Genomic DNA, 19,431 nt, shown 5'->3' with positions numbered 1-19,431 from the left:
AGCCATGTTCCCAAACTAAGATCATTTATTGGACAAAATTAAAAAAGTGGAATACCTGCCCACCCACCAAAGATCCCCATTCTCATAAATATACGCTGTAAAGAAGCATGACCTATATAGTATCATTCCAGAAATATCCCCCAGGGCACCTATACCTACTGTTTACATTTATGACATACTGTAATAAAAAAAATCAAGTCATATTTGATGCCAAAAATGAAAAAATGTAATACTATTGATACATATTCAGGCTCAGAGCTCATCATATTAGACAACTTTGTACATTGGTACTCCCATGTCACATGGCTCCAGTTAGACCTGAAAATACTGGGATATCATCCAAATGGTTGTATGGCACACATGGTTATTTCAAATATTACTAGTAGCTTCCAGAAATACCCATAAACGTTGATCATTAAAGACACAGTGCTGCTGGTATATTCCAGAATTATCGCTCGAAACCCCCTTAAATGTTTATAATCCTAATCTCAATTGATTTACAGTGGGTATAGAAAATAATCACCACCCCCCCTTTTAAAATAATCACATTTTGTTGCTTTGCAGCCTGAAATGAAGACAGACAGTTTTTGTTTTATCCAGCTGTATTTACTCAGTGTAACTTATAACATCTAAGTGAAAGATAGAACACAAACATGTCGGAAAAAAAATTCAAAAGCAGAATCACTGTGTTGGAAGAACGATCACCCCCTACTAAAAATGACTTGTAAGCTCAATCAGGTATAATATTTTTTTTTTTTTTTATTATTTACATATTTATTTATATTATTTACAATATTCATATATTTATATCTACTTTTAGCTTGTCATTCTTTCATCATCATTTTTTTATTTATTATTCAAAAAATATTTTCTCCATTATTCTTTACCATTTTTAAATTGTATTTCTTATACACATAGTTTTCTGTCCCATTTTCTGCCCCATTTCCTGTTTTCTGCCCCATTTCCTGTTTTCACAGTTTTCTGTCCCATTTTCTGCCCCATTTCCTGTTTTCTGCCCCACTTCCTGTTTTCTGCCCCATTTCCTGTTTTCTGCCCCATTTCCTGTTTTCACAGTTTTCTGCCCCATTTCCTGTCTTCCTTAGTTCCTCCCCTTCCCCTCTTCATTAGCCTGTGTCTCCATTCATGTTTTTGGTTCCGCCCCTCGGTCCGCCTATATTAAACCCCTCCATGTATTGTGTATCCATGCTTGAAAAAGGAATGCGGCTATTCCATCCATCTATAGCTAGCAATTTCTGAAACGCGTCGCATGTTGATATCGTCACGGCTCGGCGCCGGCCTATGTCTGCTTTCCAAGCCTCGTTTCCATCTCACATACACGGCCGTGTCTCTTCCCTCACCACACAGGGACAGTACGATCGCTGGAGATACAGCGCAGCCCTGCCATCCAGCCAGACGTCTCTCTCCTCCTTTCCACAGATATTCATGCTATTATTGGACTGATTCCTTCTTTTTCCACTGGACTACTGATACCATCCTCCAGGGACATTGCATTCCACCTATGTGTTTATGTGCTCAGTCATCTGCACCCCTGCTTGCCTGGATTGGATTGTGCTCCAGCTACACTGATACAGCTTCTACCTGCAGCCCTGTGTTTTTCAGCCCTCCAGCCTTCACCACGCTCCTGTACATGCCTTCTCCTACTTTCATGTGAGTGGATATTTTATTTAAAATAAAGTGTTTATGATAATTTCTCAGAGGCGCCCCTATTCCTTGTCTTTAATCAGGTATAACTAATCACCTTCTCAATGGCACACAAAGCCATTTGACTTTTAACTGTGATCAGCTGTGGTCATTTTGATTAGCTCAGCATGAAAAGCGCTTTCCTGGAGCATTTCAGTCCTTGGTAGTGCAACTGAGGCAAGCAGTCATCTATGGGTGGCAAGGCACTGTCAACAGATCTCCGGGATAAAGTTGTGGGCAGGCACAAGTCAGGAGATGGATACAAAAAAATGTCAAAGGCTTTATCAATACCGAGAAGCACAGTGAAGTCTATTATTAAGAAATGGAAGGTATTTGGCACAACACAGACACTCCCTGAATCAGGGCATATCTCCAAATTGGATGAAAGAGCCAGGAGAAAAGTGGTCAGAGAGTCTTACCAAGAGCCCTATAGCAACTCCAGCAGTTGCAGGAATTTATGACAGAGAGGTCATTGTATGAATGTGATAACAATATCACAAATTCTCCACAAATGTGGCTTGTATAGGAGGGTTGCAAGAAAAAAGCCACTCCTCAAGAAAGGCCACATGCAGTCATGACTGAGCTTTGCCAAAACGCATCTTGAAGACTCTGAGGCCACATGGAAAAATGTGTTATAGGCAGATGAGACTAAAATTGAATTATCTGGCCTCAACACCAAACGATATGTCTGGCAGATATCCAGTACAGCTCACCATCCAAATAACACCATTCCTATAGTAAAGCATGGAGGTGGTAATATCCTGTTATGGGGGTGTTTCCTCACAGCAGGGACTGGAGCACTTGTCAGGATAGAAGAAAAAATGGAAGGGGCAAAATACTCTCAAAGAACACAGCAAAAGTGACCACACAGTGGTTGAAGGAGAAAAAGTCCTTGCATGGCCTAGTCAGAGCTCAGATTTCAACCCCATTGAAAATTTGTGGAATGACTTCAGTCCACAAACAGTCACCCTCAAATTTAAAGTGTTACTAAAACCACTACAGTAAAATCAGCCTGTATATGCAGTAAAGCATGCTTGTTATACTCACTGTGGGATTAATCCTCTGCATTGTGTAAAAAGGCTGTTTGATCCTGTCTTCTCTGATCTTCCCCAATCCATCTCCTGAGAACAATGCTTTGGGGGAAAGCTGCACATGCTCAGCGTGGTGTGTATTGATAGTTTTTTTTTTCTTGGGAGTGTGCATGTGATCAGCAAAGGGCCAATCAGCACTGTCCAGACAGAGGACCAGGGGTCCTACAGCCGCATAGGACAACCAGGGGAGAATGAAAACTCCTCCTACAAGCTTTAACCAGATACTGATAGAAGTCACAAAACTGCTCTAACTGCTAAAGAAAAAACTTTTGAAAACTAAAAAAATTGATCACACCTGATATACTGACTGCCTATCTCATTTCTTGAGGCCCGGAAATGTTAGGACAGTACAAATAGCCCCCAAATGACCCCATTTTGGAAAGTAGACAGTCCAAGGTATTTAGTAAGAGGCATGGTGAGTTTTTTAAAGTTGTAATTTTTTCCCACAATTCTTGGGAAAATGAAAACAAACAAAATATATATGTATATATTTTGCTACTCATCCTGAGTATGGCAAAACCACATGTGAGACTTTTTCACAGTCTAGAAGTTTTTAGAAAATGTGGAGAAAAAATGAAAACTTATTTTTTTAACACAAAGTTGTCAATATATAAGATATTTCAAACACATAGCATGTACATAGCAAAAATGACACCCCAAAATACATTCTGCTACGCCTCCTGAGTATGGCGATACCATATGTGAGAGACTTTTACACAGCCTGGCCACACAGAGGCTCAACCTCCAAGTAGCACCTTCAGGCATTCTAGGAGCATAAATTACACATATAATTTTCTGACTACCTATCACACTTTTGAAGGCCCTAGAACACCAGGACAATGGAAACGCCCACAAAATGACCCCATTTTGGAAAGCAAACACCCCAAGGTATATTCTATGAGGCATTATGAGTCTTTTGACACAAAGCATGTACATAGCAAAAATGACACACCAAAATACATTCTGCTACTCCTGAGTATGGCGATACCACATGTGTGAGACTTTTTTCACAGGCTAGCCACATAGAGAGGCCCAACATCCAAGGAGCACCATCAAGTTAAATTACACACATAAATTCCTGATAACCTATCACATTGTTAAAGGCCCTTCATATTTCTAACACATAGGGGTCATTTACTAAGATTCTCGGGAAGTACTGGGTGCTCTACATGTAATAGCGCCCATTTCAGGCAATTAAAAGTTCAACTAGGAGAACATGTGAATGAAAAATCATGCTATTAGCGGCGAACATTCCTTAGTAAATTCGGAATCTGCGCTAATCGGCAATTCCGCGGTTCTGCAAGTGCCAACTGCTACAGAGTTATTATGTAGCACTGCACTGCAACCATGATCCATGTATGTGAAGAAAACATTTTAAAGCAAATTAAAATGAACAAACAAAAAATGTAAACTGCCCATTAACTAGTGTGTGATGTTTGGAATTCCACAAGTATTATTGAATACTTACATACCATTGCATGCATTTGAAGAGTTAATATAATAGAATCAACCAAACTAAAGTGAATTGGCTAATAGGCCGTCACCTATTTTCAGCATATGCTACTGAGTTCAATGGAATTTGAACCCTTGAGTCCTTTGATGCCTGAGTCATTCAAGGTAGAAGCACTGACCACAAGCCTACTGGGCTGAGCACAGTCATACATAGAAAATACATTTACTAGTGTTTGATATTTTTAATTCTATACAATAATCTTTTGCAAATAAGCCATTATTATTAGGGAAACAACCATACTCATGCTGATGTGGCATTGGCTATTAGGGAAATAACGGCGTGCCCCCCCAGTCCATACCAGACCCTTACCCTTATCCTGAACCATACCAGGTCACATGCACCAACATGGGAAGGTGCCCCCCAAAGCACCTTGTCCCCATGTTGATGGGGACATGGGCCTCTTCCCGACAACCCTGGCTGGTGGTTGTTGGGGTCTGCGGGCGAGGGGCTTATCGGAATCTGAAAGCCCTGTTTAACAAGGGGTCCCCCAGATACCGCCCCCCCCCATGTGAATGCATATCGGGTACGTTGTACCCCTACCCATTCTCCAAAAATTGTCAGAAAATACAAACCACAAGAGACAGTTTTTGACAAATCCTTCATTAAAAAAATAAAAATTAAAAAAAAGGTCCCGTGATGTACATCCATCGTCAATTAGGGACCTGAAAAATAGCAAAACAATCAAAACGCTCTGCCACGATGGGAGGGCTCCTGCCATATGCGCTCTGTGCGTTTTAACAGTTCTTTTATAGGCAAGGGCAGAGCGACCCGGTTACGTCATCTGGTGCCCCCCTCTGACATCACGTGACATCATGTGATGTCAGAAGAGGCAGGGTCACCCCGCTTATGTTACTAGGTGGCCCCGCCCTTGCCAATATAACACCTGTCAAAGCGAAGAGACATCAGTCGGCAGGAGCCCTCCCATTGAGGCAGAGTGTTTTGGTTTTTGCTATTTTTTGGGTCCATCGGCCACCGTGAATGACGATGAATGTACATCGCGGGACACTTTTTATTTTTTCAATAAAGGATTTGTCAAAAAATGTCTCTTGTGGTTTGTTTTTTACACTTTTTGATGAATGAGTAGGGGTACAATGCACCCGATACCTATTCACATGGGGGGGTGGCCGGGATCTGGGGGACCCCCTTCTTAAAGGGGGCTTCCAGATTCCAAAAAGCCCCCCGCCCGCAGACCCCGACAACCACCAGCCAGGGTTGTTGGGGAGAGGCCCTTGTCCCCATCAACATGGGGACAAGGTGCTTTGGGGGGCACCCCAAAGCACCCTCCCCATGTTGAGGGAATGTGGCCTTGTATGGTTTAGGAGGGGGGCGCTTGCTCAGATAAGGGTCTGGTATGGATTTTGGGGGGGACCCACGCCAATTTTTTAAAAAAATTTGTCATGGAGTTCCCCTTAAAATCTATGCCAGACCCAAAAGGCCTGGTATGGATTTTGGGGGGACCCCACGCCAATTTAAAAAAAAAAAAAAAAGTTTTGGGGGTAATTTTCTTAATATGGTGCTTAGAGAGAATTCACATTTGGTTGACATATTTCATGGTTTACCTAGTCCACAAAAGAATTAATGGAGCCCTGAAATTCTGCATTGGAGCAGGGATTTATTTTTATGGGGGTTTTTTTTGGGGGGGGTTTCTTCCCCCTCCCCCACTCCCATTACACTTTCTACTCAGGGACTTGCATGTGTGCACAATCAAATACTTTTGTATGGAACTAAATTTACGGGTACGGATTTGAAGTGATATGAATAGTTTGCACAGAATATGTATATTTATAGTCTGCAAAAGTCAAACAAAGCAAAAAAAAAATCTACTTTTTATTTCAACGTTAGTATAAACATTTGGTACATTAATGTACTTGGGCCAAAAAAACATAAAAGACATGGAAATGATGCTGCAGCATTTAACAATATAGTTAGAAGGGCCCTGCTCAAAAGAGCGTACAATCTACAAGGGTAGGACACTAAAAATTAGACACATTAAAAAAAATCACATTAGAAAAGCAGGGATACAAATCAAGCTAATAACAAGCATGACTAACCTTTTTGTTGTTCAAACGTCCTCGCCCCAAATCCAAAAAAAGTTACATGGCAGGCAACGTCCTCACCCCAAACCCCCAAAAAAGTTACATGGCAGGGATACAGATCAAGCTAATAACAACCATGACAAACCTTTGTGGTGTTCAGAAGTCTTCGCCCCAAACCCCTAAAAAGGTAAATGGCAGGATTATCATAAGCAAAAACAGATAAAATGAATACAAAAGCCATTATTATATTATGATTTAAAAAGAGTAAACACAGTTGATTAATAATAAATGGCTTCAGCCAAACACTAACCATGAGTTAAAGAAAAGTTTTTGTGTTATCATTCATATTCTCTGAAAAATGGACAAGAAATCATAAATTCTGCCAGGGTATGTAAACTTATGAGCACAACTGTAGCAGTTGTAAGCCTAACATGTGAGGTTAGAAGCAATCATCAAACCACAGCCTTAGTGGGGTGTGGGTTGGGAATTATGCACCCCCCCCAAAAAAAAAACATATTGAATTGTAACCCAATATACACACTGCAAAGAAAGATTCAGGCCTGGTTCTTAGGCCAAACACCCACCACAAATGCAGGCCTTTAAATAGCCTAGCTATGTTCGCAGGCACACCCACCTAGACCCACCCAGTAAAGGACACATCCACCAGTGTAATTGATTCTGTCTCTTTATGTATGCCTCAAGTGCTCACACCTGTTCATCAGGAATACACACTCTTTAAAAATGAAAGAATGCATCAGCATTGATATCTGTGCAGGGTAGACCTCAAAATAACAAATGTCCAAGGCTCTGGCCATAATCCGTGATCCCAAAAAATTTCCAAATTAAACTTGTACGTTGTTGGGCATGTGGAGGGTACAAAACAGGAAATTACAACTTTGACTGCTTCACACAAATTGGTGACAAAACGCATTTGTCATTCATCATCAGCATACATTATTAAATTAAATTAAAATATGTGTGCAGGATCACACCAGACTTATACATCCATATCTGGCCCAAAACACCACAGTTCTAGATTTGGTGCAAACCCACACTTGCCTAATTTATAATGTTATTTCTTGGGGTTTCATTATGTGAAACCCATCAAAAATATAATCACTGGCGAAAAAGAAACTTTACACCACAAAAGAGGAACATTATACAAACCTCTAGCCAGGTAGTGGAATTGGGATTTAAATCAAGAACCTCAGTGCTGCTAGGCAGAAGTGCTAAGCTGTTAGCCACTGTGCTGCCTCATGTGGTACCCTCCTATACATTATGATATTATTCTGTGATATTTGGTGGTTCTTGGTGTGTGAGTGTAGAATAGTGATGTTACTCTCTGAATTTTGGGAATAACATTCTTATTTCTGATGTTGGTACACGTATCACATTTTTTGGGCTCAAATTATGATTATTTGGAAATACTAAACAACACACAAAATTGTGACTCATTTTAAATTTACATCAACAATGGTATTGTTTGTGGTTTATAAAGACACCTGTGTGAGTTTGAGCCCTTTCACACAGGCTTTCCGATCAGGTCCACCTGTCAGTTTTTCAGGCGGACCTGATCGTACGCTCCATTCAGCCCTGTGGAACGGCGGATGTCAGCAGTGACATCCGATCCTATCTGTGAAATCCAGGCGGATGGAAAAACCCTATTTTTGATCTGTCTATCTGTCAGGGGAATAGGATCGGATAGGATCGGATGAAAATGGACAGGCGGTCCGTTTTCATCCAATCTCCATAGAGGACAGCGGGGCTTTGACAGGTCCATCTCAACACAGTGAGCGGAGAAGGACCTGTCATCCGCCTGCTCAGTGGGGATCAGCGGATTGATCCCTGCTGAGCAAAGTGGAGTCTGTACATGGACAACCGTGTGAAAGAGCCCTTTGGGTAAAGATTTTTGTGAGATGGGCAGCAACAAGTGAGAGAGACAGAAAAAATATATATTTTACCAAAATATGAAAACATTACACATTCTAGCTTTCTTAAACACAAAATAGATGAAGAAGAAGCAACATTATTGCAAGGACAATTTATTTGAGGGAAAGATACAGTTCATCACAACATCAAAAGTATTTATTTGGGGAAGTTACAATTGTACCATTAGAATCAATGGCTGAAATTTGCATTGGGCTACATAACTCATTTTCACTCTCAAAAACGCTTTTTAGCCCATCGCTAATTTTGGTATTTACTATAGTGCCCTGTAAGAAAGGCATGGGAGTTAAAATGAGAGTAGTTTGCATGTCTGAGCATGTCGAGTTGTGCTAGCACATAGTTGTAAAGAGAAGGGAAATGCATCTCTTCTCAGACTTTTAAAGATATTTCAGTATATATACCACTTTTTAAAGGAGTTTAAAAGCAGATTATCTTTAAACAATACACCACATATTTAAGTCTGGGCACTATAGTAAATTCGATTGTGCAAGTATTTTTTTCCCCACCGCTATAGTGAATGCCATTTGGCCACTAATTAGCGCAATTCTGCTATTTTGAGAGTATTTATTCACGCAATCGCATATTCGCGTTTTAGTAAATCAGCCCCATAGTATGCACATACCAATTACACACCAAAATACATTCTGCTGAGCAAAGGGTAAGCACAAAGGAAAGCATTGGTCCAGACAGCAGGCAGGAATGTGGACAACAACAGCCAAAGCATTGGTCCAGGCTTGGATGTGGTCAGCAGCAGCTTGGATCGTCCATGCAGCTTGCAGGAATACTGCAATACTTGGATGTGCTGATGTGGTCAGCAGCAGCAAAAGGATCGTCCATGCAGCTTGCAGGAATACTGTCCGTAGTACAGGCAGCAGGCAGAGATATGGTCAGTTCAGCCAAAGTTTTGGTCCAGGCAACAGGCACATGGTCCATAAAACGTCCTGGGTCAGTGCAGGCAGAGATATTGTCAGCACAGCCAAAGTATTGGTCCAGGCAGCAGGCAGGTCCATCAAACTTAGGGCCTCGGTCAGGAAAAAATGGGGATAGGGGTAAAGGCTTCTACCACCCAAGCCTCCAGACCCTGTTCTGGGAATTACAAAATCCAGAGAAAACCAAAAACTGTTTTTCTCAACTCAGAACAATATTCTGAAGCCCCTCACATATGTGAGACCCCTGTGTTATTTTGAATCCCTCTACCACAGTAGCAGGGGGAAAGATCAGTCCAAGTGGCAGGCAAAAAACGGTGCAGTGCAGGTAAAAGGCAGAAATAGATGGTAGGCAGCGGCATAGTCAATACAGTCCAGGGTCAGTTCATGTGAAAGGCAGAAACATGGAGGATAAACAATGCTGACGGCAGGCAGAGGCATAGTGTATAAAACAGGCCAGGGTCAATTCATGTGGAAGGCAGTAATATGGTTGGTTGAGGCAGCAGGGAAATAATCAGCACAGAAATTGAAAATGCAAATGTGATAACGTCTGAAGCATTCTCCGATGTATAGGCCAGGTTGGGAGGGACATTGGGGACAATCAAAACTGGTGTCTTTCCTAACTCCTCTTTTGCTGCACACCGGACATTTTTTTTTTTTGGCGTCTTTTTTTCCAGTTTCTGATGGTGGAATATTGTCAGGGAAATGACGCTCATGCAGTCTGCTGACACAATCGGAGCAAATGCTTTCTGGGGGGGATCCTTGCTGATTAGGGATGAGCCCGATGTTAGAGTCCAACATAAGTTTGACTCGAAAATCGGGTGTTCACCTGATCGGGTGTTCACCTGTTTGCCGAATAGCGAATAATTTGGGATGTTCGCTGCAAATTTGAAAGCCGCGGAACACCCTTTAAAAGACTATGGGAGAAATCAAAAGTGCTAATTTTAAAGGCTTATATGCATGGTATTGTCATAAATAGTGTTTGGGGACCTGGGTCCTGCGCAAGGGTACATGTATCAATGTAAAAAAGTTTTAAAAACGGCCGTTTTTTCAGGAGTAGTAATTTTAATAATGCTTAAAGTGAAACAATAAAAGTGAAATATTCCTTTAAATTTCGTACCTGGGGGCTGTCTATAGTATGCCTGTAAAGTGGCGCATTTTTCCCGTGTTTAGAACAGTCCCTGCACAAAATGACATTTCTAAAGGAAAAAAGTAATTTAAAACTACTCGCGGCTATAATGATTTGTTGGGTCCCGGCAATACAGATAAAAGTAATTGAAAGAAACGTCATGGGATCCCCCCAGTCCATTACCAGACCCTTTGGGTCTGGAATGAATATTAAGGGGAACCCCAAACCAAAATTAAAAAAAAAATTATGTGGGGGTCCCCCCAAATTCCATACCAGGCCCTTCAGGTCTGGTATGGATATTAAGGGGAACCCTGCGCCAATTTTTTTCGTACCCCCCAGGTACGAAATTTAAAGGAATATTTCACTTGTATTGGATCACTTTAAGCATTATTAAAATCACTGCTCCTGAAAAAACAGCAGTTTTTAAAACTTTTTTTTGCATTGATACGTCCCCTGATTCAGGACCCAGGTCCCCAAACACTTTTTATGACGATAACTTGCATATTAACCCTTAAAATTAGCACTTTTGATTTTTCACGCTCGTGTCCCATAGACTTTAACGGTGTTCGCGTGTTCTAATGAATTGTTTGCCTGTTCGCATGTTCTGCTGCAAACCGAACCGGGGGGGGGGGGGTGTTCAGCTCATCCTTAATGCTGGTAGATCAGGGCAGTGACAATATATTCGATAAATTTAAGGAAGGTGTTGGGTATTTCCGTAGATTTTTGATAGGTTACGTATGGTTACGTATGCGTCATAAATAGCCAAATGGAAAAGTAAATTGCAACTTTTTTATACCAGAAGAGGGACTTTCATGTTAATAGATAGGGCTGCAGCATTTGATCGTTTAAATCCACCACCCCCCCATGAACTTGTACTCGTGGATACACCCACGCTTTTAAACGGGACCGCGTCTTCTGTGAAGTTCCATCGAGGTGTAATCGTGGATGGTGGACATGACGTACACATCTTTCCTATTCCTCCACTTTACAGCCAACACTTCCTCGTTCCTCAGGCTTGCTGATTCCTCCCTTCGTAGCCTTGTGGTGACTAGACGCTGTGGGAAGCCCTTCTTTTTTTCCTTGCTGTACCGCAGGTGAAAATTTTCTTAAGATACAGGTGGTGAAAAAAGGGGAAAATTGTATAATAATTGTCCATGTAAATGTGATACCCATTTTGGAACAGTGGGAATGCTAGGTCCCCAAAATTTTTCTGCTTATTCCCATGTACGTTGGGGACTCAGGGGGCTGAGCTGGGAGTCTCTGCCTTCATACACGCGGAAGGCATGCACATATCCAGTGGTGCTTTTACAGAGCTTGTTGAGCTTCAATCAGTACCTGGCCCTCTTACTGGGAATGTACTGCTTGAATCCCAGCCGGCCTGTGAATTGGACCAGGGATTCGTCCACAGAGATGTTCTGGTCAGTTCGGCAAACTTCTTAGAAAAAAAATCAATTAGGGGGTGAATTTTACATAATTTATCAAAGTTGGGATCATCTCGGGGAGGTCATCTTATGTCTCTTCTGAACTAAGGGCTTCTCATGCCGCGTACCTTGCGGCAGACTTTGTCCTGCGGACTTTACGATGGACTTTCCGAATGAACGGACTTGCCCACACACGATCAACCAAAGTCCGACGGATTAGTACGTGATGACGTACGACCGGACTAAAACAAGGAAGTTCGTAGCCAATAGCTGCCCTAGCGTCGGTTTTTGTCCGTCGGACTTGCATACAGACGAGCAGACTTTTCGACCGGACTCGAGTCCATCAAAAGATTAGAAACATGTTTCATTTCTAGGTCCGTCGAACTTTTGGGGAAAAAAGTCCGCTGGAGCCCACACACGATCGAATTGTCCGACGGACTCTGGTTCGCCGAACCAAGTATGCCGCAAAGTCCGGTCGTGTGTACGCGGTATAACCTTCCTCCTTTCAAGATGCTTTAGAGTGTACACATGTGCACGTGAGTTATGTCATCCTGGCATCAAGATGGCTGAAGGACCTGAACTCATAGGAAGCCAGTCAGAAGATGTCGGCCCCAGCAGGGGATCTTGAGAATGTTATATCACTGGAGGGGGAGGCGAGTATTGAAGGGTTTATTTTAACTTTAAGGTAGTCAAATGAAGCATCTGTGGACGTGGGTGATGCAGGAGCAGCTCCTATCGATCCTTCAGGTGGATGACCTCCTAGTTGGGTTGGAATCACAATCCTTCCACTTACCTAGAGTGAAAATTCCTCTCGTCCTTGTCTGCGTGGAGGGAGGCTAAGAAATTAGCTGGTTTACTGATACTCCCCTAGAAGTGCCCATTTGGAATAATCCTTCTTTAGACCAGTTATGTACATGTTTGGATTGTAAGTTTTGGAAACAGAGGCATATAGTAACGTTAGCACAGGTGTATGATCATCAGTGGCGGCTGGTGCTCAAAATTTTTGGGGGGGCGTAAACAAACTGAAAAATACTGAATCCCCCCTTCAATTACAGCCTCACTGTGCCCATGAAATGCAGCCATTGTGCCCATCAAATGCAGCCATTTTGCCCATCAAATGCACCCACTATGCCCATCATATGCAGCCACTTGTGCCATTTGCAGCCACTGTGCCTCATCATATGCAGCCACTTGTGCCCCATCATATGCAGCCACTTGAGCCCCATCATATGAAGCCACTTGTGCCTATTATATGCAGCCACTTGTGCCAACCAAATGCAGCCACTTGTGTCCCTCATATGCAGCCACTTGTGCCCAGGCGCATCCCCTGACTTGGCTTTCACTTCACTAACCCCCGTGGCTGGTCCGGTGGCACTTACCGCTCGTGTGGTGGGGCTCTCCTCCTCGTCGGCTCTCCTCCTTGGCGGGAAGTGGCGGCTGTGGCTACTGTGTCCGCTCGGCTTCTCAGGCTTCCTCTGCTGTGTCTCCTCTTCTGCCAAAGCGTTAGGCATCCAATAGGATTGCCTAATGCTTTGGCCAATTGGGAGACAGGTCTCACTGACCTGCCTGCTGATTGGCAGGGAGGAACATTATTGTGAAAATAGTGAAAATTCATTCGCTATGCCACACAACAGGGTGGGATCGGGACGCAGTGCTCTGCACCCCAATCCCACCGTATTTTGAAGCCTATTAGAGCCTCTGGCTCTAATCACGTGCTTCAAAATACACACCCCCGCCTATCCCCGCCATAGTATTTCATGTGTCCGGCATCCTGAAAGGGGTCGGGTACATGAATAGGGAGGGCGGCGGAGGTGTTGGGGGGGAGGCGCCCATGCGCCTACAATGCACGGGCAGCCACCATCATAGAACTGTCCGTTTGTTTCATTATTTATGTAGGAAATATAACTTGTCACATAGGTTTTATTTACTAATACTTACAGCTTCGACATACCCTCCAGGTTCAATTCGGCACTCAGAATCCAAAGATATCAAATCACCCTACTATTGGGGTGTTCCGATCTCAGGATCAGAAAGGGTTAATATCTACGCTCTATTCGCATTTGTTGCAGGCTAAGCTATGTAGTGCTCCGGACAAGAACTGGGATGAGATCTGTTCATCACATTTAGTAGTACCTGCAGCCAATAATAAATTGATTCAGTTACTGTATATATTACACTTCAAACATATCTCAGTCCATGTCGTCTGTATGTAAGGCGTATGCCCACTTCAAATTGTATACTTTGTCATAAACACGGGGCAGATTTTCTACATCTTATATGGTTTTGCTTTGAAATAGCATTTTATTGGAAGCAGGGCTTGGACAAACAGTGTCTAATCCTGTCCCATAAGTACCAGAGGTATGTTTTTTAGGGCTGTTGGATGATGGAGCTTGGCCTAGACATGTTAATATTTTGTTACAAGAAACGCTATTCTTAGCACGTAAACAAATTGTTCTTAGGTGGATGTAGCCTTCACCCCCACGATTTGTCAGTGGCTGAAATCAGTTAATAAAATTTTACCATATGAAAAAATTATGTATGACCATAGAAGGTGTTCTAGGAAGTATCATAACATTTGGGACGTATGGGGTAATTCTTCTTTAACCCTTAATATCAATGAAAGATAAAGCTTCGTACACACGAATATCAGATGAATGATCGTCAGTCTTTCTTTTGGCATGCTAGTCTCATATCGAAAATGAAGAGGTTACTAAAGTAATGAAAATTCTTGTACAACAGATTACAACTTTGGAAGTATTGTGTTGTATTGTATTGTAATGTATTCTTTCATTTCTGAGTAAGCGTGGTCTTGGACTTTTTCGGATGCATAATGTACCTGATTGAACGAAAATAGTTTGTTCTGGTATCGTATGAGAAAAATATTCGTGTTTGTCCCTTTAGTTAATTTCACATGAACTGTTGTGATCGGCTCTTGAAAGCTGCGTACTAACAATCAGATTATCGTACGATCACTTCGAAAGCGGTATTTTTCACCTGATTTTCTGATTGTGTGTACTAGGCATAAGGTGCAAATGTCATCATGGGTATACTTATAATAGACACATGAGCGGTTATGTAGCCAATATGGTGTCCACATTTTGGCTGTGAAGGGATGAAGTGAGCAACAGAAATTTGTCCGTTTATTTTTTTTTGTAATATTTTGTTTGTTGGTTTTTAGTTTGTACTAGGAGGGTAATTGAGGACTCAATTTGATCTGCTATTGTAAATGATATGTTTGTACCTTTTCACTAACTTGTGCAATAAAAAGAGGTTAAAAAAGGGGGGGAGGGGGCGAGGGGGTTCCTGGGAAAGAGTTCTTTGCTTTTTTTTTTTTTTTTCCCAGAATGCTATCACTCTTGTGCATGCTCTATTTTGTGTGGTGGGAGTGCAGCAGTCAGGATTGTGCAAGATATCAGTGTGACAAAACTTCCCACACTCCACTTAAGTGCTTTCGTCATATATCGCTTCCTACCAGTCTGAATATAGACATCAGATATTGCAACCAGCGCTAACAACCAACAAAACAAGACAATACCCCTCCTTAATAATGTCCTTTTGCATTACATAACAGAATATCTTCCTAAATGCTTGTAGCTTCCTCAAATGCCAGGGCCCATAGTCGGTAGGCAAGAGGCTAGCATTCAGTCCCCTCCAAAAGCCTCTGTCCCGGGTGAGTCTGTCACAATTAGCCCTCCACCCGGCAGCTATCAAGGCTCATGCGGATAGTCCACAGCAAAAAGGTTTCCCTGGAAATTGTTTAGAATGTTGGCAGGTTGAGGGGCTCCAGGGGATTTGCATATTAGGGAGGAAACTGGCTTTTCAGTTTCCTCATTTCTTAGAAAAGTCCACTTTGGGACCTGGAGCCCGGGGATTTCTTAGAGACCCGGGTGGGATGAAATCCCCAGTCCTGGGTCCTGACTTTGAAAATTTACCAGCACACTGACTGCGCAGGTGTGTGCTGGGCTATTTGTAGACGCTTGACCATGGTTCGGGGGGCCACCCTGGCAGAAAGGAAGCCTGGCCCAGGAGTCAGGAGGGCTCCACATGGGAGCCAGTGCCCTCCTCTGGATCAACTGTGGGTATAGAATTGGGTATATTGGATTGTACAATATTATTTGTTTTTTTTTTTTATGGTTGAACTGGATGGACTTGTGTCTTTTTTCAACCTGACTAACTATGTAACTATGCAAGATACTTTTAGCTCTGTGCCTCAAGTTGGTCGGTGAACAGTCTGTAGGACACAGACAAGGGCCTGGAGTGTAAGGCCAGAGCGGCGGTGCTGCAAGTACAAGCCAGAAAAGGGCTGAATGTGGTCTATGTTGAAGGACAAGAAATGCTGAAAACCCCTGTGAGGGAAACCTATGTTTATGTTTGCTGGACTTTCTTTTAATAAAAATGGGCAAACAAAGCCCTTAAAAAGAAGAAACAGCGACTGGCGGTGTCCTTAAAGTTCTACACTTGGAGTGAACCCCTTACAATGTTTAGAGTTGGGAAGGTATACAAGATGAACTGATTTACTGATAGCTATAATTCATACCAGTATACAGTAGAAGTGTGTAAGCTGGAGATTTTAGGTTATTTTCATGTTCTGCAAGGTGATGAGATGATGGATAAATTAAAGGACACTTGTCTCCTAGTACTAGCCTTCCATGTTTGTTTTTTATATCAGCTTGCAGAGGTTTTCTGCCATGAACAGACTGCAGGTCCATAGGTAATATTTTGCCTAAATGTATCGTCCAAATCATATTCAAAGTGATTTGTTAATATATATATATATATAGACATCTCAAAAAAGATCCTGCAGAGCTGAATGACACTTGGCCCACCAAACGTAAAGTGTTACTAAACCCACAACAGTAAAATCAGTCTGTATATGCAGTAAAGCATGCTTGTTATACTCACTGTGGAACCCAAGGGGTTAGTCCTTCACATTGTGTAAAAAGGCTGTTTGATCCTGATTCTCTAATAGTTACACATAGTTACATAGTTACATAGTAGGTGAGGTTGAAAAAAGACACAAGTCCATCAAGTCCAACCTATGTGTGTGACTATGTGTCAGTATTACATTGTATATCCCTGTATGTTGCGGTCATTCAGGTGATTATCTAATAGTTTCTTGAAGCTATCAATGCTCCCCGCTGAGACCACCGCCTGTGGAAGGGAATTCCACATCCTTGCCGCTCTTACAGTAAAGAACCCTCTACGTAGTTTAACCTTAAACCTCTTTTCTTCTAATTGTAATGAGTGGCCACGAGTCTTATTAAACTCTCTTCTGCGAAAAAAGTTTTATCCCTATTGTGGGGTCACCAGTAGAGTATTTGTAAATTGAAATCATATCCCCTCTCAAGCGTCTCTTCTCCAGAGAGAATAAGTTCAGTGCTCGCAACCTTTCCTCATAACTAAGATCCTCCAGACCCTTTATTAGCTTTGTTGCCCTTCTTTGTACTCGCTCCATTTCCAGTACATCCTTCCTGAGGACTGGTGCCCAGAACTGGACAGCATACTCCAGGTGCGGCCGGACCAGAGCCTTGTAGAGTGGGAGAATTATCGTTTTATCTCTGGCGTTGATCCCCCTTTTAATGCATGCCAATATTCTGTTTGCTTTGTTAGCAGCAGCTTGGCATTGCATGCCATTGCTGAGCCTATCATCTACTAGGACCCCCAGGTCCTTTTCCATCCTAGATTCCCCCAGAGATTCTCCCCCCAGTGTATAGATTCCATTCATATTTTTGCCACCCAAATGCATTATTTTACATTTTTCTACATTGAACCTCATTTGCCATGTAGTCGCCCACCCCATTAATTTGTTCAGTTCTTTTTGCAAGGTTTCCACATCCTGCGGAGAAGTTATTGCCCTGCTTAGCTTAATATCGTCTGCAAATACAGAGATTGAACTGTTTATCCCATCCTCCAGGTCGTTTATGAACAAATTAAATAGGATTGGTCCCAGCACAGAACCCTGGGGAACCCCACTACCCACCCCTGACCATTCTGAGTACTCCCCATTTATCACCACCCTCTGAACTCGCCCTTGTAGTCAGTTTTCAATCCATGTACTCACCCTATGGTCCATGCCAACGGACCTTATTTTGTACAGTAAATTTTTATGGGGAACTGTGTCAAATGCTTTTGCCAAATCCAGATACACCACGTCTATGGGTCTTCCTTTATCTAGATGGCAACTCACCTCCTCGTAAAAGGTTAATAGATTGGTTTGGCAAGAACGATTCTTCATGAATCCATGCTGATTACTGCTAATGATACGTTCTTATTACTAAAATCTTGTATATAGTCCCTTATCATCCCCTCCAAGAGTTTACATACTATTGATGTTAGGCTAACTGGTCTGTTATTCCCAGGGATGTATTTTGGGCCCTTTTTAAATATTGGTGCTACATTGGCTTTTCTCCAATCAGCTGGTACCATTCCAGTCAGTAGACTATCTGTAAAAATTAGGAACAACGGTCTGGCAATCACTTGACTGAGTTCCCTAAGTACCCTCGGTTGCAAGCCATCTGGTCCCGGTGATTTATTAATGTTAAGTTTCTCAACTCTCATTTTAATTCTGTCCTCTGTTAACCATGACAGAATTAAAATTAGACTTGAGAAACTTAACATTAATAAATCATCCCCTTCTTCCAAGGTTCCCAATCCATCTTCTGATAGTACAGAGCCTTGGGGGCACTCTGCACATGCTCAGTTTGATGTGCATTGCTAGAGAGTTTTTTTTCTTTTTTGGGGGAGGGTGCATATGATCAGCACAGGGCCAATCAGTCCTGCCCATACAGGGGTTCAGGAGTCATGCAGCCTTATAGGACAGTTAGAGGAGAATGAAAACTCCTCCTACAAACTTTAACCTGTGCTTGGCTGGACACTGATAGAAGTCACAAGACTGCTATCTACTGCTGATGAGGGTAGTTAGCAGTTTATATTGCAGTTCCATGTTCCATGTTCTGTGTACTGTGGAAGACCAGATATAGTGACTGCAGGGTCCTGGGTTTAATAACACATTAATTCTTAAGGCTACCTGGTACCACCTGCAGTAGAGTACCAATATCTCCTTTTTATTTGATTTTTATTTGTAACCATGCTCTGAATGCATTCAGTTTATGGCTTCTGCTCATTGACCAATGTTTTCTCTGTCTTCCAGTATTCCCTCATGTACATGATGATGGTCTTGCTGGGATCATTGCATGTGAGTATTTGTTTTTTGTTTTTTTAGTATCTAAGTATGTTGTCTAATTGAGAAGAAGTAATGTCAATTTAAATAGTTACAATATTTGATCAGCCCAAAAGATGTTTGACTTCACTGCCTGCACATCAAACAACCATGTAACAAATTCTCCAACTATCCACATGTAAAAATAGTCAGCCATTCTTCCCTTATACTCGGTGAATACTTTTCTTTATTATTCAATGTGGGACAGGTTATATGCTCACAGGGGGTTTGCACACTGGCAAACAGAAAAATTGCCAGCCCTGTAAAACCCAGCCTATAGCTGTCATGAAAAAAAAGTATTTTTGTTTGCGAGCCTTTTTATTCTTATTGTTACATTTTATTTTTTCAATCAAGACGTTTTATCTTCAGTGACTTCAATTCAAGATTTCAAAAAATGCTGCTCAAGCTCGTCTCTGCACTGCAGTTATCCAGAGACATAGTAATAGGT

The 19,431-nt window shown here is 42.1% G+C and overlaps 1 protein-coding gene across 2 annotated transcripts in view; it reads left to right on the top strand.

The window, feature by feature from the left end:
- The window catches only part of CNTNAP1 (contactin associated protein 1), a 668,106-nt gene that overhangs the window by 590,383 nt on the left and 58,292 nt on the right, over positions 1–19,431 (top strand). For both annotated transcript variants that reach the window (XM_073608280.1, XM_073608279.1), the window contains one exon: positions 18,915–18,959. In XM_073608280.1, coding sequence (XP_073464381.1) covers positions 18,915–18,959 — 45 coding nt within the window. The remainder of the gene's footprint in view (positions 1–18,914; positions 18,960–19,431) is intronic.

The sequence above is a fragment of the Aquarana catesbeiana genome, linkage group LG12, assembly GCF_042186555.1.
Source record: "Aquarana catesbeiana isolate 2022-GZ linkage group LG12, ASM4218655v1, whole genome shotgun sequence".
NCBI lineage: Eukaryota > Metazoa > Chordata > Amphibia > Anura > Ranidae > Aquarana > Aquarana catesbeiana.
The sequence above is the reverse complement of the archived record's forward strand: the minus strand, read 5'-3'. Positions and strand labels throughout refer to the sequence as shown.